The sequence below is a fragment of the Neolamprologus brichardi genome, chromosome 1 (assembly GCF_056152115.1).
Source record: "Neolamprologus brichardi isolate AB-2024 chromosome 1, ASM5615211v1, whole genome shotgun sequence".
Lineage (NCBI taxonomy): Eukaryota > Metazoa > Chordata > Actinopteri > Cichliformes > Cichlidae > Neolamprologus > Neolamprologus brichardi.
The window spans coordinates 25,935,491-25,960,982 of record NC_142104.1 but is presented as its reverse complement, the minus strand read 5'-3'; the positions used below and the strand labels follow the sequence as shown (position 1 = coordinate 25,960,982).

General features: G+C 41.9%; 1 protein-coding gene across 2 annotated transcripts in view; it reads right to left on the bottom strand.

Annotated features, from left to right (window-relative positions):
* Positions 1 to 155: 155 nt before the first annotated feature.
* LOC102787400 (protein TANC1-like) overlaps positions 156 to 25,492 on the bottom strand; it is a 48,599-nt gene continuing 23,262 nt past the window's right edge. For both annotated transcript variants that reach the window (XM_006780372.3, XM_087839773.1), the window contains 21 exons: positions 24,170 to 24,460; positions 23,267 to 23,394; positions 19,494 to 19,725; positions 18,573 to 18,739; positions 15,544 to 15,852; positions 12,251 to 12,451; positions 11,990 to 12,093; positions 11,149 to 11,257; positions 10,724 to 10,846; positions 10,377 to 10,613; positions 9,875 to 10,084; positions 9,584 to 9,665; positions 7,436 to 7,569; positions 7,223 to 7,346; positions 6,953 to 7,128; positions 6,416 to 6,545; positions 4,396 to 4,425; positions 4,213 to 4,304; positions 3,977 to 4,123; positions 2,853 to 2,953; positions 156 to 2,753 (listed from right to left, as the gene is read on the bottom strand). In XM_006780372.3, the coding sequence (XP_006780435.2) occupies positions 1,400 to 2,753; positions 2,853 to 2,953; positions 3,977 to 4,123; positions 4,213 to 4,304; positions 4,396 to 4,425; positions 6,416 to 6,545; positions 6,953 to 7,128; positions 7,223 to 7,346; positions 7,436 to 7,569; positions 9,584 to 9,665; positions 9,875 to 10,084; positions 10,377 to 10,613; positions 10,724 to 10,846; positions 11,149 to 11,257; positions 11,990 to 12,093; positions 12,251 to 12,451; positions 15,544 to 15,852; positions 18,573 to 18,739; positions 19,494 to 19,725; positions 23,267 to 23,394; positions 24,170 to 24,460 (4,481 nt within the window). In that variant the 3' untranslated portion in view covers positions 156 to 1,399. The remainder of the gene's footprint in view (positions 2,754 to 2,852; positions 2,954 to 3,976; positions 4,124 to 4,212; positions 4,305 to 4,395; positions 4,426 to 6,415; positions 6,546 to 6,952; positions 7,129 to 7,222; positions 7,347 to 7,435; positions 7,570 to 9,583; positions 9,666 to 9,874; positions 10,085 to 10,376; positions 10,614 to 10,723; positions 10,847 to 11,148; positions 11,258 to 11,989; positions 12,094 to 12,250; positions 12,452 to 15,543; positions 15,853 to 18,572; positions 18,740 to 19,493; positions 19,726 to 23,266; positions 23,395 to 24,169; positions 24,461 to 25,492) is intronic.

The following is a 25,492-nucleotide window of genomic DNA, read 5'->3' as shown; positions in this document are numbered from 1 at the left end:
TATAAACTCAGTCACTAGTTTAAAGTCTTGCTGAATACAAGATGACGCTCATTTGTGTGGTGTTTGGCAGTTTCTAACTCATTTCCACTCCTCACACGAGAAATTGTGGTTCAGAAAAGTCAAGATGGTGAGACCCGAAATGCTCAAGTCCAGACTGGAGAAAGATAGTCTGTGTTTTATATCGATGTTTATTACAACCTTTTTCCAAAAAAGGATGCTTTTGATAATTTCAGAACAATTTCAAATCATTAAAACCATATGATGATAGCACTTCTTTAAACTTTGATGCTTGGAAAAGGTAAAGTTGGGGCATGCTTCCCTCTTCTTTTAACAGCATCAGTTGCTGCAGTTTATGAAGCAAAAATGTTCCCTCATTCTTGGTTTATATGATGATGCAACATCCACAGTTTTAAACAACAAAGTTTACTTCAAAGGCTCGTTTTAATGTCAATTTAGGCGAGTTATGTGAAAGGTCCTGTCCTTCACCCACTCGCACACCCGGAAGCTTTAAGCAACATTTTATGGAGTAAAATGAAAGAATGAGCTGTAGAAATGTAGTCATCCATGAATATTTTATTATACCACAATATTAATGTGGTAATATTCTGTAATCCATAGTATGACTCTGAAAAGTGTATATGACAACTATGAACATATATTAAGTCTTAAGTTTCTGTTTTCTCTCTTTATCCCACATTCTGTAAAAGCTCTTTCTCAAGTCTGAATAAACCAATAAACACTTCATATGAATATTTTCTCTGCTATGCAAAAATAAATAACATTTACTGTGAATACTGAAGCAGTCACTTGTAAGATTATGACAAGAAGCTGTCCAACAATGTCATGTACAGTGCCTTTTTTTGTTTGTTTTTCTAGTCAAATGCACCAAGAAAAAGGATCTCGGGTACACGAAATAATCCGTTCTGAAGCCTGTAATGCTAACAGATAACCACTTACAGGGAAATAGATAATCTGCAAATATAGTGTACACCGTACAAATATAAATGTTTTTTAAAAGACACTTCACAATAGAAATGGTCATATCCTGCAACAAACAGCGTGAGGTTTCGTATATTCGTGCACAAAGCTTTCTCAGTTTTCTATATTTGATATTATGAATTAAAAGTTGAGACAATAGACTACTCTTTTTTTTTTTTTAAATTTAAATCCCTACTTAAGGTATGTCTGGTCTTCTTGAATACACTAGCTGTATACATGTAAGCAAAAGCGTAGTAGCCTGAGTTGAACACTGGTTCTAGATTGTAAATGCAGTGCAGCAGCATAAATCTACAAAACAGGCTCAGGGAAGGGAGCCGCTCTCACGCCCATCTCCCTTGCTACCTAATGTGGGACATAGCTTGTTAAAACCAGCCTGCTCCTGTGCTTTGAGAAACTACGCTCAGACGTTGGATTCTATAAAAGAGCGTTTGGGCTTTATGGGAGCCATGTGCAGGGCTGGGTTGTCTCTCGTCAGGCTCGTCTGCCTGTGCCTCCCCTCGGGGAAGCGTAGCTGGGAGGATGTGGTACCTCTGCCCTCTCGCTGGTGCAGCCGGTCTCCAAACTCACGGCCCTGCTGCTGGCTGTTGCTGTGGCTCACAGAGTGCTGCTCCTGGAATGATGCGTGTTTGAACTCATTGTTCAGCCCTTGGAACTCCATCACGGACATGCTGAAGCTCTCCACCCCTCCTCCCTGCCGGCTCAGGCCAGAGGCCTGCTGGCTGACTCGCACCGCTTTGTCCATGACCCCCATAAAGGGCCGGGGCTTTAACTCAGGTTTTGTCTTGAAGCTACCGCTGCTCTTGATGGGGCACGGGGCATCTGGTGCCTGCTGCCTGCCCCCGTCTGACAGGTTCCCACTGGAGGCCTGACTGGAGCTGGAGCCCCTTGAGCCTGTTGTTCCTGCTCCACCACCCTCCCGCCTAACCTCCATACCAGCACCTAAAGCGAGCGCCAGGCCATCCAGAGCCACAGAGTGGGTAGAGAGCCTGTCAGAGCCCCTGGAGAAGCTGGAGGAGCGCGGCTGGTACATCTGCAGAGGTCCAGGTGGGGAGGAGCTGTTGGGGGACATAGGGTGATAGTGCTCAGTAGGACTGAGCCCAGAGTGTTCACAGGATCCAGGGCCGATGTCGATACCCATAACAGGTGCAGGCCTCAGAGAGGTGGAGATGTGTCTACCTGGCAAAGGACTAGAAGGGCCGCACAGAGACAGAGGCCTGCCCCCAATTCTGCTCCCTGACTGGAGGGAGTGGCACTGGTGATGAGTCCTGCTGCCCTGGCTCTGGAGTTGCCTGTTAACAGCAGGAACTGGCTCGGGCATGTCCACAAACAGCTGGTTCTGTACATATTCCTCTTGATGAAAGCTCGGCGACTGATCTCCTAATCCAAAGGCCACAGCTCCGGGGAGAGTCCTGTTCGGAGCGTATGGATTCAGAGGCCAAAATTCAGGACTTTTCCCACACTGCAGGCTCACCTCCTCGCCATCTTCCTTTTCTTCTTCCTTCTCCGCATTGGCCTGCTCTGCTGGGATGTGCCTTTCCAGACTTCCCTGTGAAAAGACGTCCGTTTCGTCCTCTGTGGCTTGATGATGGTGGGTGTGAGGGTCCCTGTTGTAACCCTGTGCCGAGTTGTTGCTGGAAAGCTTCTGATGATGCTTACATTCCTCCTCTACTCGTGCCAGCAGGCGTCGGATCTCCCGGTTGGACGGGCAGAGTCGTGCTGCTTCGTGGAGATCTGCCAGCGCTGCAGCAAACTGCCTGGGGAGAACCGAGAAAACGAACAAAAGGAACTTTTCTCGCAAGAATTTCCTCTAAGCAAAAGGATTCGGCTCGAAGTATACTTGAATATTGTTGTACCTGCTACTCCTCTTGGCCCGGGCTCTGGCGTAAAAGGCTTCATAAGACCTTGGTTTCAGTTCCAGGGCTTTTGTTGCAAACTCCTCAGCTATGCCAAAATCCTGCAGAAAAATGCATTTAGTGAAACGCGCTGTTTGTATTTCAAATTAAATGTGACGCTGTGACGTGCAGCAACAAATAAACCCCACTGTATGATCAGCTGCGTTTCTAAGTGCCTAGCCTGGAGAGTGTCGGCTCTGCAGAAATAATTTGCGGCCATTCCAGTAATAAAAAAAGAACAATACTGTTTGTTTGCCGCTTCATTATATGGAGCTGAGGATCAAAGCCTGTTTAATGAAACAGAACTCGCGCAGCAATCATTTTTATTGACCAGGAGCAGAAGGAGAGCGGCTTGCCTTTCCTGCTGGTTTTTACTGCTCCCATCATCACTCTCAGGTGAATATTTAATGACACCAACACACTGTGATTCTGTCCTTCAGAGTGAGGTCAAAACGACAGCCTTGAATGTGAGATTGTGAGCGTCGCTGTTGAATGTTTAATGACGGTATCATGTAGTCTCCCTGCTGGCCCCTACTGCCTGCGTTCAGCTGTAATATGTGGATTTTGCCATCGCGTTTGTGCGGCCACTGTAAATAAACCCCCTGCAGAGCCACGGAGAAGGAAAGAGAGTGGACTTAGCCTGCCAGAGAGAGTGACCTTATCACATCACATTATCTGCTCCATTATTCATCGGCCACACTGACCCTAAGGATGGCATTTTTACACAGTCTGTTAGGACGTCTGTCATCACCAGGGTGGGTTCCAGCCCTGGCTGCAGGCCATACACACATCTATCTCCGCACTAACGGCACACAGTTATTCATTATGTCACCACCTGCTTCCAGGTCTTACAAGTACATTCTGTTTACCAGGGAGGCCTGAAATTAGATCTGAAAAGCAGCTATATTTTTACATTGCGCTATACCAGCGGAGACAAGTTCTTTTTATGTTGATACAGATAAATAATACATCTTGAGAAACCGTGTATCTTGCCTCGGCCGCCCTAACTGACATTCCCTAGGTGTCCAATAAACCTGCAGATGTTAAATAGTGCAGAAGTGGTTTGGTACAGCTGTGAGTCTTACGTTGGTTTTCCTGCGGCACCGTGAAAGGTTTAGATAGAGGGAGACTCGCAGGTCTTTCAAGCCTTTCAGCTCCTCTCCTTGGCCCTCACGTGGTAGTTTCCTTAGGGCATACTGGTAACGCTGGCCTGCTTCTTTCATACGTCCCTTCTGGGAAAGATAAGAAAAACTCAAAGGGGGTTACTGACAACTAACCGTTTTCCCACCACGTGTAACATGTAACATTCGCCATACCGCACCTTGTAAAGTAAGTTCCCTTCCTCCATCAGCTTCTGCAGCAGGATGAGGAGAATGTCCGGTTTGGAGGAAGCCATAGCCCACGTAGCATGACCTGATGGAGGGGTACAAAAACTTTTTGTATTGTCCTGCCTCACCTTATCTCTTGTTCTTTGGATGTTAAATATGTCACATATGTCGGGTACCTGATCGATCGTGTGGAGCCGTTCTGTAGCCTTTTGTTTGATAACGGGGAGCAACCAGGGATGGAGAGAGAGAGAGGTGAGAAGGGAGTTAGACAAGTGGATGTAAAACTGCTCGTGTGTGGCAGTAATCAAAGATCTATCTAGCCGTAAAGAGCCATTGATTGGTTTAAGGCGAATACGAGCACACTTTGAGTGATGGGGTTAGCCTGAGACGCGTCGATTCAACTTTATGCTATGTTAGACGTCGTGCCGCAATTAGTGAAGAAAAACTGTTGTACAATAATTAGTTTTGAAGAGGAGCAATGATGGGAGCAAAGTTGTCATGGCAACTGGATCTGGGGCCTGGTCTTCATACATTGCTTTAAAAAAAAACTCAACTAGGTGACTAGGTTAGGACCATGTAGGAGGAGTTACCTCTTCCTTTGAACCACTGCTACCCTGTCGGGTGTTTGTGTCTTATCACAGCCTTTTTGGTTCTCAAATACTTCATTCATAACTGTTTGGAAGGAAATCTCACATTGTTTTCATAATGTGTGGGACTAATAAATAATTCCCTTTTGAATGAAGTCAGGGCACACCACATTGCCTTGAGACAAATGTGGTTCAGACATAAACTAAATTGAACTGATTTAAGGGATCCTGATGATCGTGCAATATTCTCTCTACTCCAAATGCTCTTCTTATTACAGTAACACAACATTTGTTTGTGCTTATTAAATTTCTTTTAGTTTTTTTTTTTTTTTGCCTGATTGCTTATGCCTCAAAGACGCAGAAAAATGTATTTTATTCTTTAGTTTCATGGCAGCAAGAAGGCCTGGTCGGTGTTGACCTTTAAGGTGTGAGGTTTGGGTGTTTACTCCATGCCTGTGTGGGTCACAGTCTAAAGACAGACTGCAAGGTTAATCCCACAGGAAAAAGAAACAACTTGCATTTGAAGCCGTTACTCAGATAACCCCACTTTCTGTTTTGGTTCAAAACCCCTTCACAGGTGTAAGACTGCTTGAGACGCAGACGTGAAACTGAATCAGGAGCCTGTAATCAATCAGTGTGGCAGACTTCAGTGACAGGAGAAGAGAAAGACGATGATGAATGGGTAAAGTCTGGAACGCTATGGGTACCTATGCATCTTCACTGCCTTGCTCAAAGCAAACACATATAAAGTTGTGCTTTTCGTGTTTTCATTGCACACAGTGCAAAAAATGTACAGTATAGACTATACTAAATAAGTGAACCTCTGCGATTAAATCGCTGCCTCTAAGGCAAGGGGATTGCACCAGTCCCCCTGAAATATGATTATTTATGATTTTACTCAGGTTTAATGTACTTGTACTATATTGAAATATTCTTATGCTATACTGCTTTTACTCCACTACATTTTGAGTGCAATCATTATGTTTTTTACTCCATACTAAGCTTTACTTGCTTATTATTTTACAAAGTAATTGCATTGTTACACTTTAAGCTAGTGAGCAACATATAAGTAATTAAACTACCAACAGCTGCAACAATATAGAGATATATGCATCAACAAATCAATAATAATAATACAATAATATCAAGTCATGATTCTGAAAAGCATCAATTCAAATGTGCAAATTTAATTTCGATTCCGGTTCTTTAAATACATTTAAATATATAATCTCTAAAGTAGTAAACTACTTACTACTAGGATTTTAACTAATTAAGTTAAAATATTTTTTTCCACACATTTCTATCACATGATCACCTTTGTGTAGTTTAAGCAATACTTGTGCAGCTTTACTTTTCATATAATAAATCTGCGTATGATGCAGGGCTGCATATGAGCTTGACAATTACATTTTGCACACCATTTACTTTCCACACTTATTAAACATTTCTTTGTGTCTCCTCCTGAAATCAAACCAGGGATCATTTGCTCTTTAAGTGAATTTGTAAACCACTGCACTCAGATAAACCTACAAGTTCCAAAACCTTTTTTAAAAAGATGTGGCCTTTACTGCAGGCCTGCTAAAGTTTAAACAAAAAAAAAGGTTCATACCCATTTTGGATCCCTTCTTAAGCAGCGACGCCACCAGCGCCGGGTTCTGGCAGCCAGTTGCTCTCTCCGAAAGTCTGGAACTGTTGTCAGCTCTCTCCAGCACCGCTCCATTTTCCACCAGGCAATGCACCTGAACATTCATTGAAAAATATTAACATATTTATATTTAAATTAATTACTTCAGCGATGAAATGCTGATTTTTAAATAGTCTCATTGATTATGAGCAGTAAGCCTCACTAAATTAGCAGACGGGCGCTCTGCTGCTGACTTTGGAAAACTGTTGATTATCAAAGCCTTTGATTACTCTCCTGCTCATCAGCGGAACAAATCAAAGCCAAAATGCTTGGATTGAAGGCTGACTGCATGAACTGTTGTGGAAATATGAGGTCCTGTGCAGAGCGCCGCATGGAGATTGTCATGGTTATTATAGTAATTGCGACATTTATCTACAATTTATTGCAATTATGTGTTGCGTGTTGCTAATCATCTTTTAATTGCATGTTTTGCAGAATATTGTCAATAACCATTAAACCCACTGTATCTGCATCCCCGTTAAGGGCAGCTAGGTCAAGCGGAGTCCGCCCCTGTCTGTCTGGATGGTTCAGGTCAGCTCCTGCCTCCACCAGAACCTGCACTGCACCTTTCTGGCCCTTCATGCAGGCCCAGCTAAGTGCAGTCAGCCCCTCCTGATCAGCAGAGGACAGAGAAGCACCTGGGACCACAAACAATAAAAGTATTGCTCTCCAGTTCATATATATACACTTCAAACAACCTTGGATCTCACTGTGAAAGGTGCTTACTCTCACCCTTTGACAGCAGGAGTTCAACCGTGCTTGCGTGGCCCTCAGAGGCGGCCAGTATCAGTGCAGAGCGTCCCTGCTTATCAGAGGCGTTGATGTCTGCACCTTGCTTCAGTAGCAGCTCGGCAACCTGGGAAAGTGAGGGGAGTTATCCAAAAAATAAATAATTTTAAAAATTGAAAAAACAGAAGACAGAACTGGTAAGAAGAACCTCCTCACCTGTGTGTGTCCATGTTTGGTAGCACTAAGCAGAGGGACCATTCCTCTGCGGTTTGCTTCCTCGAGCCCTGCCCCCCGCTCCAGGAGGAACGCGCACATCTCGAGCCTCCCTCTCCCTGCTGCTGCACTGAGCACTGACAGAGGGTCGGCATAGAGATGAGGAGGCGAAGAGAAGAATATGTAATTGACACATTTAGGAGAGAAGTAGAAGCCGAAGTGAGAAACAGAAAGGAGACAAAAAAAGAGGCCCGTTATTTCCATAATCTGTATGGTTCTAACACTTTTCTGCTTTTAAATGTAGATATCTGAGAAACACACTTTCTGTTACACAATGTAATAAAAAAAAAGCAAGCAGCATACAGTTATTTCTAATGATGACTTACACACCAAACAATCTGCACCCCACCCTAATCAGCCAGTGTTATTCTGACAAACTGTGGGCACTGACCATTTTTTTCCTCCCCAGTATGCGAGTCCCTCAGCTAATTGAGCTGCTGGGGACAGAGGCACGGTATTGATGCTGTACTGGTATATTCTCTAAGTACCCTTGATAAATGACATTCTGTTTAATGTGTCCACATGCTTCAGTAGACAAATCTATTATATAACACTGTGTTTAAGGAGGAGTTATTGCCATATGAGTCAAAGAAAAAAACAACAAACCCCCTCGCTGTGCAGCTGCCTTTGTTTAAGACGAATTTGTGGAGCTGCACAATGGAGCAGCGGGATCAGTGGAACTGCCGCTTTCGATACAAACTAAAGTGAACAGGTGAAAATATTCTTCTTAAAGGGGACCTATTAAGATTTGCTTTATTTTCTGCACTGTTACAATGGTGGATGCTCGTGTTAAACATGGCAAAGATGATAAATTATGGGCTGAAAGCTCAGGATTCAGTTTTTGCCTACCTAGGCTATCTATGATTTCACTGGGGGAGCAGGGATATCCCTAATATGATCCTCTCAGACACACAGCTTTATTTGGATCCATCCATTTTCTTGTGTGGGGCTTGAAGCCTATCTTGCAGTTTTGGTGGTCGGTCACAGTGCTAGCACAGAGAGACAGACAACCACACACTCACTCATCCATATCTATGGCTAATTCAGAACCACCGATTAGTCCATTAAGCATATTTTGGGCTGTGGGAGGAAGCTGGAGGAGACTAGATCTACCAGAGGTTTCTTACTGTTAAAAAGGAGTTTATCTTTCCCATGGTCGCTAAAGTACTCGCTCATGATTGTTGGGGTTTTGTCACACGCCAAGGCCAGTTCTAACCCACAGCCTTCCTGCTGCGAAGTGGCAGTGCTGACCACTGCACCCACGTGCCACATCAAAGATAAATAAAGTTTTAGTTTGTGTTTTTTTTTCTAAAATGTTAAAGTTTGAAAGTAGAATAGGGGGTCCCCTTTAAAAAGAAGATTTGAAAAATGTGATATGCATCACTCACTCCCCAAACAAGTGGAAATCCTTGGTTCAGTAATTAGACTTTAACATGTACCTCGAATGACCACTTTGCCTTTGCTAATGGACTCTAATCTGATCATCCCAACACTAAACATAAAACAAAGCCAGAGCAGTGCACACACAAAGGTGAATGTTCACAAGGGTACTTTGTGCTTCCTTTTTTTGCTGCTTTGGTCCTGCAGGGGACTGTGTAATAGAATTATAGCGTAATGGTGCTGTAGGCACAGAAACAGGCCGTGTGTCTGACATGCTTTCAGGAAATGGACTTAACAGAATTCTGCAAGCTGCACTATCACATCCATGACAGAGGTAAAAGTATTACAATTGAATAGCAGCTGCTTTTAGATTTTACGAATGCGACTGGACATAAGATAATCTGACGATAAATGTGATGCTCCATTTATGCCAAAAAACAAATATGATTTACAATCAAATCCGCTTTTTGATATCAACCAGAACATCTTGAAAAAAATAAATCATACTACTAAAAGCAGCTAATGGATATTGTTACGATGAGCTCCTGCAGCCCCCATGACGTACAGGTAAGTTTATTGTGTGTCCTCTGCACAGAGCTAAAATGTGCATGAAATGCAACCCCGAAGCCCTTGAGCATGACTCTAGAACCACAGTGATTGACAGAAAGAGGTGAGAAAGCTAAATTTATCTGAGTGGTAGCAGAAATGCACCCGTTTCTCCCCAGAGTGAGTCGTGAGCGTCCATCTGCACCGCCAGCTGTTCATCTTTCAAGTCCAGCAAGCTTTTCACCACCTGCAGGAAAACACAATTTACAGTCTTCTATTGCTGGCTTGCTGCACACAAAACAGAGCAAAGCACCCGCAGACCTTGAACAGAAAATAACAAACCACATCTAATGAATCCTCTGCATCAGCCAAGGACAGGCACCACGTTCCACATAGAGACGGATCTCAGCAATTTTAAAATTGTTTCTGTCAGCGGGACCTTGATCTGATACATACCTGTGTGTGCCCCACGCCGGCTGCCGCTGTAGCTGCCTGCTGTGCCGCCTGTGTTTTTCCAGTCACAGTCTCACCGCTGTGGTGCTGCTGTGGGTCAGTGGGAATCTCCTCTCCCCAATCCTGGCCCAGCAGGATGTTGATGATTTCTACATGGCCCTTCAGCCCGGCGTGGACCAGCGCGCACTGGCCACTCTTATCAGCATGGCTCACCTGGCGCAGAGGGATACGCAGAAGGACTTAAAACACTGACCCTGGCTAGTGCCTGTAATACGCTGGCCTAGATCAGCCCAATATACTGTGTGTCATCGTTCTCCTAGAATAGATCCCGGAGCTGTGGTGAATGTAAAACTGGAGCGGTTCCGGACATCAGTGATGTAGAGATACTGAGAGGCAGAGTGTTCGGTCACAGATTAAAATCTGATTTATTCACGATAATTATGCCCGTTACGCCCTCCCAGCCCATAGTTGTCTGTCTTCATCTCGGCACAGAAGTGACACTGACCTTGCTCCCTTTCTTGCAGAGCAGGCTGACAATGTCGGCGTGTCCTGCGGCGGCAGCCAGACACAGGGGCGTCATGCCGCTGTCGGTGGTACCATCTGCAGGAGCGCCCATTTCAAGCAGCAAAGCGACCATCTCTACATGACCCAGGTGGGCATGCACAGCCAGGATGGGAGCATGTCCTATCACCTCTGTACACCAGGCGACGCTGGCGCCACCGAGCATTAACAGACGACTCACCTACAAAATGAAAAGAAGTTCCGAATTATCAGTTTGTATGAAAATGTATTTATATATATATGTATATATAGTGAGAGAACATTTAAATATAGAGCACTGCAGTGTGTCACCTTGATATTAGGTGTATATAGGTTTCGCAGGGAGGCCAGTGCAGCAGACAAACTGTCGGTGCTGCAGTTTACCCACATGGCCTGCAGAACGCTGGAGGACACACCTGTCTTCTTACTCAGACCCTGTAAGTGTGACAGAGGCGCAGGCAGAGAGATGCCGAGAGTTAAAAACTTTTTTCTGACGCAGCAGAGTGTAGCTCACACACATAAAACAGTTCAATATTCACTGTTGATGTTTATGTTTATGAGTAGTGCTAATGTGCGTGGGTGACAGTAGGAACCTGGGTTCACTCTTACTCATGTGTTTCCATGCAGCTAAACACAGGAGAGTATGGGACCTTGTTTATGTGAAGCTTTTGGAATCATCAGCTACGCTCATAAACCTACTTAACAAGTTATATACATAGTATCACATTTCCTATTACCTTGAATATGTGAGCCTTGAGGATGTGGTGCCCCATTTCCATAGTCTGCTGCCTGTTGAGCTTTCCCTCCTGTCTGGAGAACATGAATGCCAGGAGAGCGTGGCCGCTCCTGTGCGATTTACAAATAAGAAACAGGATACATTACCAAAAGTTCTAATCAAATAAATCTACGGTGCCGTGAGAAAGCATTTGCCGCTTCCTGATTTGTTATTTTTTGCATATTTATCTGACTTACATGTTTCAGATCATCAAACAAATTTTATTATAAGCAAAAATAACCCAAGGACATACAAAAATGCAATTTTTTAATGATTTTAAATTCAGCACTGTTCCAATTTTTCTCCATTTGTGGATAATGGCTCTCACTGTGGTTCACTGGAGTCCCAAAGTCTTAGAACGACTTTGTAACCCATTTCCAGACTGATAAGACATCTGGGATTTTGTTTCTCAGTTGTTTTGTGAGATTGTGGCATGAACATGTTGTGGCTTTTTGAGATCTTTTAGCCTGCTTCGCTTTGTCATACAGGTTCTATTTAAGTGATTTCTTGATTCAACAGGTCTTCCAGTAATCAGGCCTGGGCGTGGCTAGTAAAATGTAATTTCGTTTTCTACAAAATGTGGGTAATTACAGTTAATCCATGATTTAACAACAGGGAAAATTACTTTTTCACATATGGTCAGGTAGGTTTGGATAAAATCCTAATTTAAAAACTGCATTTTGTATTTACCCAGGTTGTCTAATAATAACATTTGTTTAATGAGCTGAATTTTTTAAATTTTAAACTGATTTGTTATATATGAATCTTAAGAATCCTCTGCTGCACGACCATTTTAGTCTCACCTGGGGTCACAGAGAAAGTCGCTGCTTTCTCCATCAGCTCGCCAAACCAACCACTCTCTGAAGGAGGGATGACACAGCATCCGTGTGCCGTCTCTGCGTCTCACCTACGAACACAAGTGATAGTTACATTTCTTAAACGATTCCCTTAGCGTCCAACCAGATCTTCTTAGATGTCACTGGATTTTATTCACACATTATTCAAACCAGACAAAAGTTTGACTCATTATGGACGCCGTCACGCCACCATATCAACAATCTTACCATGAACCCAGCCAGGCTGTCTAATCTCTGCTGGAAGTCCTTCCACTCCAGCTCCCCCTTGACACTGCCTGCGTTCAGTGCTCTGAACATTTGCTCATCAGCCAGTGGGTGCAGAGACGCCAGTGCCACATTTAGCACCGGAAGCACCCGCTCAAAGAGCTCTTTATCCGGAAAGCTCACACGACACATCAGCAGGTACACCTAACAGACAGCACATGCTGTTAATCATTTGCAGTGGATTTTCTTTACTTTACATTAAAATAATGAAACAATAAACAATTTAAAAATATACAACAACACTGTTTGGCAAAATGTAGCTGGCAGGTAGCGCTTTGATGTGCTTTTGATGTTTGCGTGGTGGGTTTATGGTAAATATTAATCACATTATCAGGACCAACATAAACATCTTCTGCAAAGCTAGTCAGCATGACAGCTTCTATAATTTCGCAGTACTGGATTTGATGCCATCTTGCACCTATTAATAAGCCGGTCGGAGGATTGCACGCAACATCATGATGGTAAAAACACATGCAAGTGTGAGTCAAAGGTACAATAAGCTAAAAGTACAGTGTATTTCAAAGAGCTTGTTATTATTATTATTATTTTTGTTATTAGATTCATCGGGCACTCCAGTTGTTTATAACTGTTGCCGTCCACTACCTTGGCCTACACATCCTTACCTCACATTTATGCTTCCTTTTTTTTGGCATCATCCAATCTTTGTGTAACTGCATTTCTAAGTCATCCATTGCCTGACTTTACACCAATGATTATGTAACAATAAAATGTCATTTTTACCAAGAGCTATTTTTGGCACTTTTTATGAAGTTTCAGCCTTCTGTCACGTTTATTGATTTGAGCAGCGTGCGGGTACCGTTTCCTCTTCCTCCTGAAAAACATCCCTGAATGTTGTTGCCCGTGTACCTTAATTGTGTGTAGATTTTATGAAGAGTGATTATTACTTCAGCCTGGAGCGAGATGCCATTTCACGACAGACAGCTCACCAGGATGACTGATAACTGTTAAGTGCTAGACTGTGAACTCGCCCAAATGTGGAGGAGGAGAACATTTCCAACAATGCACTTCAGGTAAAATATGTCTTTTTAACTCTGGAAGATTAAAAAATTGCAAATTACCTCTTTATTGAACTGATAACTCAGTGACACGCACATTATTCCACATCTGTGGTTCACAACCTTTTCTGTCATGCATAATTTAACAAACTACACCAGCTGGAGTGACGGATGCTGGCTGATTCTACAGTGTCAGACTTTTTAGAGCCCTTTCAAGGGGAGAACATTTTCTAAAGATCCCAAATAATCCTGACACGGATTTAGCAAAGCGGACTGACCATAGACTGTATATGAAAGATGGCTGTAGATGCAATGACATCAAACATTGGTTAGTGAAGTGTAGCTGTGAAGGCTTGAGATGAGCTTTTCTCCATCACCACCTTTACAGTTGAAATCGGACTATACAATGCGTGTTATTAGCCAATGAGCTGAGTCATTAGTTCATTAGCTAATGACTTGCCATTTACAAGTCGTTAGGGAAAGAGGTGGACTCTGGTTCACCTTCCTTTCTGACCATAATTTACATGATGAACTTCATGATGACTTGATGCTAGCGACTGAGCCCTCTATTATCAAGAAAGTGCAGCGGCTACTTTAGAGTCTGATGGGGCTGTAGGCAGACATTCACAGGTGACACCGCCAACCAGTGAACATCACTGTTATCTTATTTATGACACCAACAGTTAAAAATAATAATAATAATGAAATGTAAGAGGTCTTATTGTACCAATGGTAATTATGTGTCTTGGCTGTTCTATGCCCTCCAGATCCAAAGACCTACTCTACTAAAGTTAGACCTAAGCAGGTCTAACTGCTTAGGTCTAACTTAGGTCTAAGGAGTCAGCAGATCCAGGTGTGCCCTGAGTGGTCAGGCCTCCACCACTGTCAGGGAAAATTCTGCACATTGCCACTGCTGCAGTTTAAAGTTTGTCAGGTCCTTAGGGGCCCCCTCCCAACTGGCTTGGGACCCCCAAGCAGTTGCGTGCCTTGCCTGTTGTTCCATCAGTGCCCCTGGAAAAGTGTTCGCTACGGTCACTAATAGGCATAGGTGCCAAACTGGCCCTGGGGCTAAATTATTAAAGACTGAAAAATCACTGAGCTCTCGTGTTATTGTTGGTACTGCAGAAATTTTGTCTGTCATTGCTTCAGGTATGTTATGCTAGCAGTCTGACGCACACAGATAAATATCTAAATGACTGGGTATCTCATCTAAAATATGAACGCAGGTCACTGGGTTTCAAATACCTGACTGCTATGGGTGCGTGAATTAAGTCTGAGATGGTCAAAACATCATCTGATTTGTTGCTCTTAATTCCCAATTTCAGCTTCAGCGATTTGGAGGCTGCAGTCAAAGTAATATTACAGCACAGTAAATGTTGTCAGAAAAAATGCTGAACATCTGTTCAAGGTGGAGGTTTTTAATTCTCGCATACTGGATACGCTAATATAGACTTCATTTGTTTTGGATGGGTGGAATACATCAAATGTAATTTTCCATTTTTTGAGCATCCTGGACAGATGATACATGAGAAAATTATCTCTGATCTGATATCCTTTTAATTTTGTTATTAATTCGAAGTACCAAAATAGTACCACTAAAATCTAAATGATACCCATCCCAAGTCCCAGAGCAAAGGAACCAAGGATTGTTTGTCGACAGATTTTTATACAAATGGAAGTCTTTTTGACAAAAGGGTCAGCCCCTACAGACCATTAAGAAGTATGCAGCTCTAAGACACTTTCACTTCCACTCTACAGGACTTGCTGAGATATTTCTCCCTGCTCACCAGACAGCTAGCTGGCTATTTTTCCAGCAACAAGAAATTCTTTTTGCACCCCGAGAGAAGCGAGTGATTTCACGACAGACTGCCAAGACGGCCACCATCAAATTAGAGTTTCTATTAGTATAAAGATAATGTGGAAGAGAGTATTCACCACAAACCCTACCCCTGTGTATGCACTGATAAGCTGTAAAGCAGAACTTTTAGAACAGCTAATGTTTATTTCCTATTTGATTTACAGGGAGATTTATCCATTACTTTACGCTAATGTGAACTATTTCGGCGCACGCTTTGACTATTTATGCTTGTCCAGTGCTTTGCTGTTCTGCACTCTCACATTAGTAGAGCTTCCAGGTATCTTTCAGTAAGACGTTTCAAACGTCTTACAGATGTCTTACAGCACCAGCATTTTTACAAATCAATGCTCTACATGTCTGACCTCTGACAGGGAGACAGGCACGACCAGGTAGTTTCCTCCCTTCAGTGCCAGATGGCCTTTGTGGAACAGATCCAGGGTCAGCTGAAGATAGAGGATGGAGCCGTGGCTCCGTGTTGACAGATGGCTGCTGAATTTGCTCAGGAGCAGAGGATCAGGGGCGGAACCTGTTGGCGTGGTGACATTAGCGGCAATCTGGGTGCTGCTGCTGACCCGGTGATGGATGTAGTCACTCAGGTCGGCTCCCAGATCGCTGCTGTCTGGCAGGATGTCCAGCGAAATACCAGAGAACGGAAGGAGGGTGGTGATATCCTGCAGGAGAAGAAACAGTTAAATTACTGCTGATATGCTGTAGAAAATGATACCACACAAAGGCACAATTCAACAGTTAAAGAGCTGCAGTCTGAGGTGTATTAGCAAAGGACACATTTAGAGCACCAAAATCAGGACCCATTCCTCAGATGCTGTTGCCTCTGACTCACGCAGAGCCATGGGATACAGTACAGTAAATACTGTGACAATGACTCAAGCTCCAACATTGCTCACAGGCATCTCTCAGATTCGCATTTCATCTCCTTGCTTGCCATCCTCAGCTGCTCAACACCGGCCAAAACCAGCTATGACTGATCAAAAAAAAAAAAAAAAGAAAAGAAAAAAATCCATGTTATTGCAGCTCAGTTCCTCATTAACCATCACTGACATTTTGGTTCAACGACAAGCGGCGGACATGTGATCGCGGACAGTGCTTCGCTTAACCCCTTCACAACACTTCACTGCGAAATATTCAGGTCGTCATACAAGAGCGAGCTCTTCCTGTGAAATGGTTGAAGTGGTAAAAAGAGAGGAGAATCATGATCCACGTAGGAATCGTGGACACCGCAGGAGCGGAATTAACAGCGGTACTGCTCATCCTTAACTTTTGATATTTAATGCTCACTGACTTTTAGTGAATCATGAAGAAAATAACCCCGAATGTGTTTTGTGTATTCCCAAACACTAATCCAATTATGCAACCGACTGGCTGGCTGTCAAGCTCCAGACTCCCAGCAGACTCCCAGTAGTATTACCATCCATTCAAGGCATAATCCTCGCAGCATTTGGAGGCTTGGCTTTGGCATTGGACAGATGCGTCCGCTGTTTGGTGGGATTACCAACCGGATTGAGAAAATACATCAGACGGGAGAGACCGACCGTGCCAAACGTCACACTGTCTATACTAAACGCAGTGAAAGCACAACATCAAACTACACAGTGTGTACAGGGAGCAAACACAAAAGAAGCAGGATTTGGTAATACCTCAGTCATTTGCGTAGTGTGAGCCAAGGTGAAATCTAAAAAGTTAGTTCACCCAGAAAATAACTCACACTGCCAGATATATAAATAGTTCAATTTGCATAGGTTAGGAGATTTCTGCCTAGTTTTAGTTAAAGCCTGATCTCGCCTGATCAGTAACAAGTAAAACACACAAAACATCCTGCTACAAACGAGACACATGGAACTGTATTTGAAGTGTTAGAAAATAAGTTTTAAATTATTCAAAAGCAACATCTGTTTTTCAGAAACAGCAGCTGTGATACTTCACAGTAAGATTTAGCAATTATACACTATCTGGTAAATGTCTATAAATATACTTTCATCCATGTTATCAGAAGTCCTCACGGAGTGATCAAGAAGGATGAAGCCTTTTTTCAGCTAAAGCTTGATGAATAGTGAGGTACACCCATTTAAATATTAATTAAACTGGTTCCAGTGGTATCACCATAGATTGGATATTTTTAAAAAATGAATGTAGCCTCCAGGTTTGAAAAGTGAAGCCAAAGCAGATGTTCCTCACGCTGCATTATTTCTAATGGTCCACTTGTATAGTAAACTATGGGAAACTTATGGTTACTTTATTTATGATCTCAGAGTCTTATTAGAAACAGGATTAATTGTGTAAATTGCAATCTCTCTTGACCCTTTTATCCAAAGACACACACATATTATTCCACAAACTCGAGGCAATAAAAAATAGAATAAGAAAATTGACATATATATAATATATATGTATACATATAGATATAGATATATTGCGTATTCATCTCAGCCAACTGTGATACTCTTAAAAACTGTTTTTATATGCATGATATCATCCTAATCACTGAGCGGGTGGGGCCAAGGAGAGAAACACAGATGTCCGATAGCCAGGCCCTGCCAAACTTTCTTGGCTTGTGGTCATTTAATACTGCCAGAGTATTGTTTTGAAGTAAGTCGTGAGTCACTAAACATTTAAGACCTCTGAGAATATTCGTGTTTAAAAAAAGAATTTCCCACTTTTTCCCCACTATTTATCCTTCAAGCTTGTGTCCTCTACCACAGGCGTGGGAGCTTCAGGGTTCTGCGTAGTACCTTTGTTGTTCCTAGGACTGCGTTCTTTTGGACAGAGATCTCGGCTGTCGTTCCTGGGATCTCTAGAGCCTCTTGCACAGTTTAGGGGTCACTGTCCCGAGCGCTGGGACCACTGTTGCCTTCACCCTCCAAACTTCTCGAGCTCCTCTCTCAGCCCTCGGTACTTCTCAAGCTACTCATCTTGCTTCTTCCTGATGTTGCTTTCACTCGGTATACCTGCATCAATCACTACAACCGTCTTCCTCTGCTTGTCCATCGCTACTATATCCGGTTGGTTAACCATCACAAGTTTGTCCGTCTTTATCTGGAAGTCCCACAGGATCTTAGCTCGGTCATTCTCGACCACTCTAGGATGCGCAACCCATTTTTACTTTCCAGGCCATACTCACCACAGATGTTCCTGTATACTATGCCGGCCACTTGGTTATGGCATTCCATGTATACCCTGCCTGCTAGCATCTTGTACCCTGTTGTTATGTGCTGGATTGTCTCAGGGGCATCTTTGCACACCTGGGGTTTTGCCTGGTGTGGTAGACCCCAGCCTGATGACCTGCTCTACCTCCTGAGCTGCAGCTACCCCACCTGAGATAAGTTGGAAAATGTGTGACATGTGCTGTGTTTCAAACATAAATATTCTCACTCACCACGAGGCCTGTCCTGACTGTGACCACCAACTTAAGCCAGTGGGGGAATTTGGGGATTATTTTGGTGATGAAGGTGGCTATGGTGTCCCCATAGTCTGGTTTATGAAATTCAGCCTCATTTAGACTGTCAACCAAAATGATGTAGTCTTCTTCAGGTAGCCTCCGTTCTGATTACACACATAAAAAAGAGAGAGTAAATAATGAAACAGTGTCTATATCATTAACTTTGCAAAGGCCACAACATACAAACTCTAAGAAAGATTTATGCCGCGTATGAAGAAGACTGGTGCATCCTGGTTTTGCAGCACAGGATAGGCTGAGAAAATTAGCACCTGCTTATACTGATTATTTTGTACTGAAAGGAGGTCAGAGGCCATTGTTGTTTATTAGCTTGAAACAGGACATATCCATCATATTTTGCATCACCTAAGCTGTCAAAAAAAAAAAAAGATCTGCAAGGCTTTTAGGTCTAGTACACTCACATTCACACAAGTGCTCTCCATTTTTTCCAACCTAGTTTATAGAGATGGAGCAGATAAAAAAGAAAACAAGAAAAACACTTCTCTACTCAGACTGCATGGAGGGCCCGGCCATAATAACACATCCATCTGTCTGATTGATTGTATCACGAGAAACCCTAACCCTAACATTCAAAGCCTCTTCTAAGTATTTTGTGACCTTGGAATCACAAATTACAAAGACAAAATAACATCCTCCCACTTTCCTATGCAAATGACCAAGAATCTGTTACACACTCTACAGTGTTTCAAATCGTTGACCTTAACTAGGAAAAATCATCAATGAGCCCATCATGGAGTCATTAACAGCCCACCTTGAAACGGAAGCTGTTTTAATCTTTAAAATGTCTTTTAATGTTTAAATCCCATTTATCTTAGAGTGTGTGCGTATGTGTGTAATTACCCTTGCGCAGGCTGGCTATGGGCTCTAGGACACCCTTTCGGAAGGCAGCAATGGGGTCTTGAACGCAGGAACGTAAGCTCAGTGTGTTTTGTAGGTGAGGCTCTTGTATTAGCAGCTCCCTGTATGGAGCGAGCTGTGGAGCTCTGGCCAGCAGGGCGGCGACACTGTGCACAAACTCCGGCACCAGGCACGTGTATGTGTTGTCAGCCTGACAGAAATGGTAGGCGACCACCTGGAAGGAGGGAGAAGCAGGTGAAAAGTCACAAATGCTGCAATCTGTATCTGTTTATCTCACAAACAATATCTGCAGTTGAAGTAGAAGTGCACAGAGCCAAAACATGAGATGGAACCGTAGATGAAAGCTGGTTCTTGTTTTAATGAAAAAATAAGTACTGTAAAAATAAAAAAAAAAGTCTTCAGCCACCCCTCATTTCTTTCTTATATCTTGCTAAATGCAAAATAGGTGCACTGATTTATTGACCAACTTTATTCTTAAACACTGCCTGAAATCTTAGGCTCTCTCTTGCCATTTCTTTAAGTAGTCTTCAGGAATAGTTCTGGAGTATTCCTGAAGGAAATCAAAGATCTCTTTTGGATTATTTTGCCTTTTGTTCTCTTCTCTGTCAAGATGATCTCACACTGCTTTTAGAGTGTTATGGTCTGAGCTCTGGGAAGGCCAATCCATGACTGACTGTGTCCCACTGTTTCTTTGTTTTTGTTTGTTTGTTTGTTTTTATCCAGATATACTTCTACTGAACCAAGAATGTCATGACTGAAAATGACTATACTCAGTTCCGTTCTTGTGTAATTTGGCAAACCTCAGCCTTTTCTCCCAGAACTTTCAAAAACATTACTCCAAAGAAAAACTGCCATTTTTGTCACTTCTGAGGCATCTTGTCAGTTTCTGTACACTATCTGTGTAATATGCATTAGTTGTGGGTTACTGGTTATACACTGTATTCAAAATTGGCTGAATGAGAAACAGAGAGCAGATGTGGTTATTTTTTGCAAGAATAGAGCAAGAGCATATTTCCCCCATACAGATAAATAAAACAAGAGAGAGAAGACATAGAAACAGCAATTTAACCCGGTCACCATGTCCTCACACCCTGCATGCTGTTATTGGCTGGGGACTATACACCTGTGGCTTATAGGCTCCTCAGCCCAGAAACATCCAATAAACAGAAAACTTTGAAGAAAAGACGAACACGCAAGCAGGGATTCATTTTGTATCTGTACTTAAAAATATATTTATATATAACTGTAACCTACATTATTATTATCGTATAGTTCACACTTGTTCGCTTTGCTTATGTATGAAAACAAAGACATGTATGTTAATTTATCATGTTATTCTGTTGCTCTTCATTAAATCATTGTATGTAGTGAAATGGCAAAAACAGCTGTTCATAAACAAACAAATAAATAATAAAAACACATTTATTGCTCTTCTTCTTTGCAAGCTACATTTTCACTGTATGAGAGCAAGTAATCAATTACAGGCACTATTAGTGTCACTGCTTGATGAACACTTATGTGCATGACAACATCCCCAGTGCCACTGCACTAAAAATACTTTCGTAAAATGTGTTTACAAAGACCAACGTACACACAATTGCATCTGCTACACATAATTTAAATAATTTATAAAAATTGTGAATGTTATAAAAAAAAAATCGTCAAAGCTATATAGATGTTGATAATCCTGGTACTCTAGGCAGTTTATATAGCAAGTTTCATCCAGATCGATATAGTAAGATACTTAGTGTATAGTAAGATTATTACTTATGCATTTATTTATTCATTTCTTGCATTTTGGTTAATTGCAATCATAAAAAGTTAATTCCTATTCCTAAAGAATTAAAACTAAATGTGATGAATACGAGCCATGATCTGAAATTAAAACAAGTGTCTTTTCTTTGTGATTTCAGAACAAATGTATGTACATCTACCCTTCAGGCGCGTAAAGAGTCTGCTGAGTGTGGGCGTGTATGTCCATCTATGATTTTCACTTTGACTGAATTCCGACTCAGTCAAAGAAAAGTGGTGCAGTTTTCTTTAAACTTTGTCAAACTGACTGACATGCAATTTGTGGGAAAGGAAACAACACTACAGCACAGATTAAGATGCTGTTCAGTGTATTCAGACTGTATTATCTGCTCATATCTGCAAATATAAACACACATAAATGTATTCAGAAATCCTAAAGGTGGCTGAGTTATGAAATAGTTTCTCTAAAACACACTAAATACTGTAAAAAAAAAAAAAAAAAGAAGTATTCATTTTATCACTAATAATTAAGGTGACTTAAAAAAACAGCAGCTATATGGTAACTGTTTTGCTGAAGCATAAACATGTGCAATCTTGTTAAGGTGCCAGTCTAGGCTATGAGTGGTTCACATATAATGCTACCAATGATTTTACTTTTGAGCAAACATCTTCACCATCACAAGTAGTCTGACTAGTTCCCATGGAAACTCTTATTGAGGCCAAGTTAGTAAATTTAGAAGCTTCCATGTCATCTATGTGATGCAGTCAGCAGCATGTTCTGCGCGTGTTCAAAAAAACAGAGAGGAACACTCTGACATTAAAATTTTGTGTCACAAATGTGCAGCTCTTTAAAAAAAAGAGGAACAATGCTGCTTCTGTGTTTATCGCTTCGATCTTTTTTATGAAGGGCTGTTTTACAGTCATAGCTCTCCGTAGGACTGTTTGAGATGTTGCATTATATTACCATACTTACAAATCTAGTGACAACAAAACAACAACAACAAGAAAAAACTGGGCTACCAAAAGCACCATGACAAAATAATATATATCTAAAGGCATTCCTGAGATGTAAATGTAATTTTCTCCTGCAGGTGAGTCACAGCAGTCTGCTCAGCAACAGGATAAATAGCTATAAATGAGTGTGTTCTTCAGCTATATGTATATATCTCCTATCACTGTCAGGAGTGAACATCAGTCCTGAACATCAGAATGTTTTGTTTGGTGAATAACATTTGGGTTGAAATTCGTTTTATGACTATTTAAATGTACAGTTTTTGGCTTTTTGCCTTTACTGGATAGAGACAGTGAGATTAGGGGAACTAGGGGAGTAAAATGGTGCACATTTAAACTGGGTAAACTATAGGTCCCTCCAACATTAAAATTAGGTTTAAGTTAATAAGCCAGTAGTTTTGGTGGTTCAAGTGTCAATGTGAACCTGTATTCTTGCAGGTAGACAAAAAGACTGATACAAGTCTCAAACCTGTTTGCTGAATATGACACATTTGAGCTCATTTTGCTGAATTAATTTATACACATATATATATATTTATGTGTTTTTTTAACACATAAAAATCACAATTATGCGATGAATAACCAGTCTTATTCAGCGCTGTGGGGAGGCGGGAGCTTGTTCAAGCTGTCACAGTCGCACTACAACACCCAGGACTGGTTGGCGGTCTGCCATAGGCACATGAACCTGGTAAAGAAATGAACTGTGACGTGTACATTTTCATGTGGATCAAAGGTACCAGAGAGAGATGGTGGCAGTTTTTGGGACTATGCATTTCCCCCTTTTTCCCACTCTTTTATGCTTCAGCGACTTTATGGTTTGACAGTGGCATCAATCTTGTCATCCGACTCCCCCAGAGAGCAAAAATGCACACTCCTGGAGTGTGGAGCTATTGTTTTCAGGTTAGAATATGCACTATGAGGGAACATTTGTAACTGAGGATCTTCACACGTACAGAAGTACTAGAAGTGCATTCGTGTGTGTTTTGAGTTACCCTGGCAGCCAGGGATCTGACAGCCTCCTTCCTCGGTTGTGTGCTATCGCTTGTGCCTGAAACGGTGCCCTGGTTGGGATGGGAATCAGCCGGCTGCTTGGAGGCTGCTTTTCCCTGCCTATCCCCACCTGCACACCATGCAGAGCAACAACAACAACAACAAACTCTCAGGTGTAAGCAAAGAAATGTCACGAGCCTATAAAGAAACACAGTTAAACTGCTGCAATTCATTAGCGCATAAGATAGAGATGGAAACTTTGGCACTGAGCAAAGCCTGCATTTCTCTGAGCTCATGCTAACTAACTCTGTCTTAAAGCTAAATTAAAATGACAACATACAATGCAGATATGGATAAATAATGCAACAGTGCTGAAAAATGAATGCTACACTGCTTTTTTTTATTACACTGCTCTGTTTTCTCAGCCTGTAATTTTAACAATGCTTCTTATTGTACAACAGAAAAAGCCTGAAATCAGTCAAAAGGTGCATATATGGAAATTTTTATATCGCACAGAGTGACATAGTTTATTCAAAAACAATGTGCATGTCACAGTGTGTAACGTGGATTTATGTGCAAAATCTTTTTCTTTTTTCCTCTCCTCAGATAAAAGAGCCGTGCCACTCATGAAAGGAGGAAAACAACAACCTCACTCCCCTTACACAACTGCAATCAGCAGAGAAACCTCAGGGGAGAACTTGAAAGAAGAGTGTTTGACCTAGTTACCAACTCCTCAAAAAGTGATGTTTCCTTAAATTTCATACATATATATATAATAAAAAAAACTGCACTTTTACTAGACTGTACTGGATACTCTATGAATTATGCCAGTCCTTGCAGATGCATAGAAAGACAAATTACAGTGCTCTGAATTTTTTTTTTTAAAAAAAAAGGAAAACTCTTACACTTAGGGGAGGAGCCGGGGCTGTGAGGGATGCTGGGACCTCCCAGTGATGTACGCATGCCGTGACAGCTGAGCGTCACTAGCCTCCAGATGACGGCGGTCTTGCCAGATCCTGCGTTACCCACAATGACAGCACCGCGTCCCTCGCAGCTGCGTGTTTTTCTAAGGACCTCCTCCAGACGTGTGAAGAGCCAATCCCGGCCAACGAAAGGTGTTTCCGTGGTGATGCCGGGAACTTCAAATAGAAGCGGTTTTAGCATGATGTCAGCTTGTTTGAATGGTACCAATCGCCCTAGATTGAGAGAAAATAATCGAAGTAAGTAAGTATGTAAGAACTCATTCCCCCATGTACAGTACTGTGCAAAAGTCTTGAGCCACAACTCATTTCTTTATGTTTTAGTGGGAAAATAGGAAATATATACACTGATTTATTTAAATGTGAAAACATAGAAATAACAGAATTTATTAGGGAAAACAAGAGTTTGTACAATTCTAATGAGCTTAAAGTCAATATTTGGTCTAACCGCCTTTATTCTTCTACACAGTCTGAACTCTTAGACAGTTTTCCTGTCATTTCTTTTTGTAGTCTTCAGGAATAGTTCACCAGGATTCTTGAAGGAAATTCAAAATTCTTTGCTGGATGTTGGCTTCATTTTTTTTATTTCTCTGCTGATGATCTCACAATGCTTCAATAATATTGAGGCCCAGGGTCTGGGGAGGCCAATCCATGACAGATAGTGCTTAATTGTATGTTTTTCTATTCAGGTATACTTTTACTGCATTGGGAGTGTGTTTAGCATCATTTATCATTACTGAAAAATGAAGGGACATTTTCACTGTGTTTGTGGCGTTGGAGCGTATTTCGGGTAAATATTATAGCTATAATCTGACAAATAACATGAACTGCTTGTGGTTAAACATACTAAATAGACACCTAAGAAGTTGCTTGAATTATGGTCATTAAATTTCTAGGACTTTATTTACATGTTATTTAGCAAGTAGTGTGTCTATAAGTCATTGTTGATTTTGTCTTCACTCTCCATCCCCTGCCAAGCTGCACCTGTGATTCTGCAGCTGCTTGCTGATGAGCTGACAGATAAGATCTTTTCTTATCCTCTGCATCCTTACCCTATCACCTCTGCCTCCCACAGGGCGCCAGCCTGCCCTGTTGAAACACTATTTTTTTTTGTGTTTCAACTGAAAAAATAGAATGCCATTGATCAAAAATAGAAGGCCTTTGATCCAAAGTAGAATGCCTTTGATCCCTTGTGATGTCATCATCTTGCTGAGAGAAAAAACCCTTAAGTAGGAGCTTTGCTCTGTT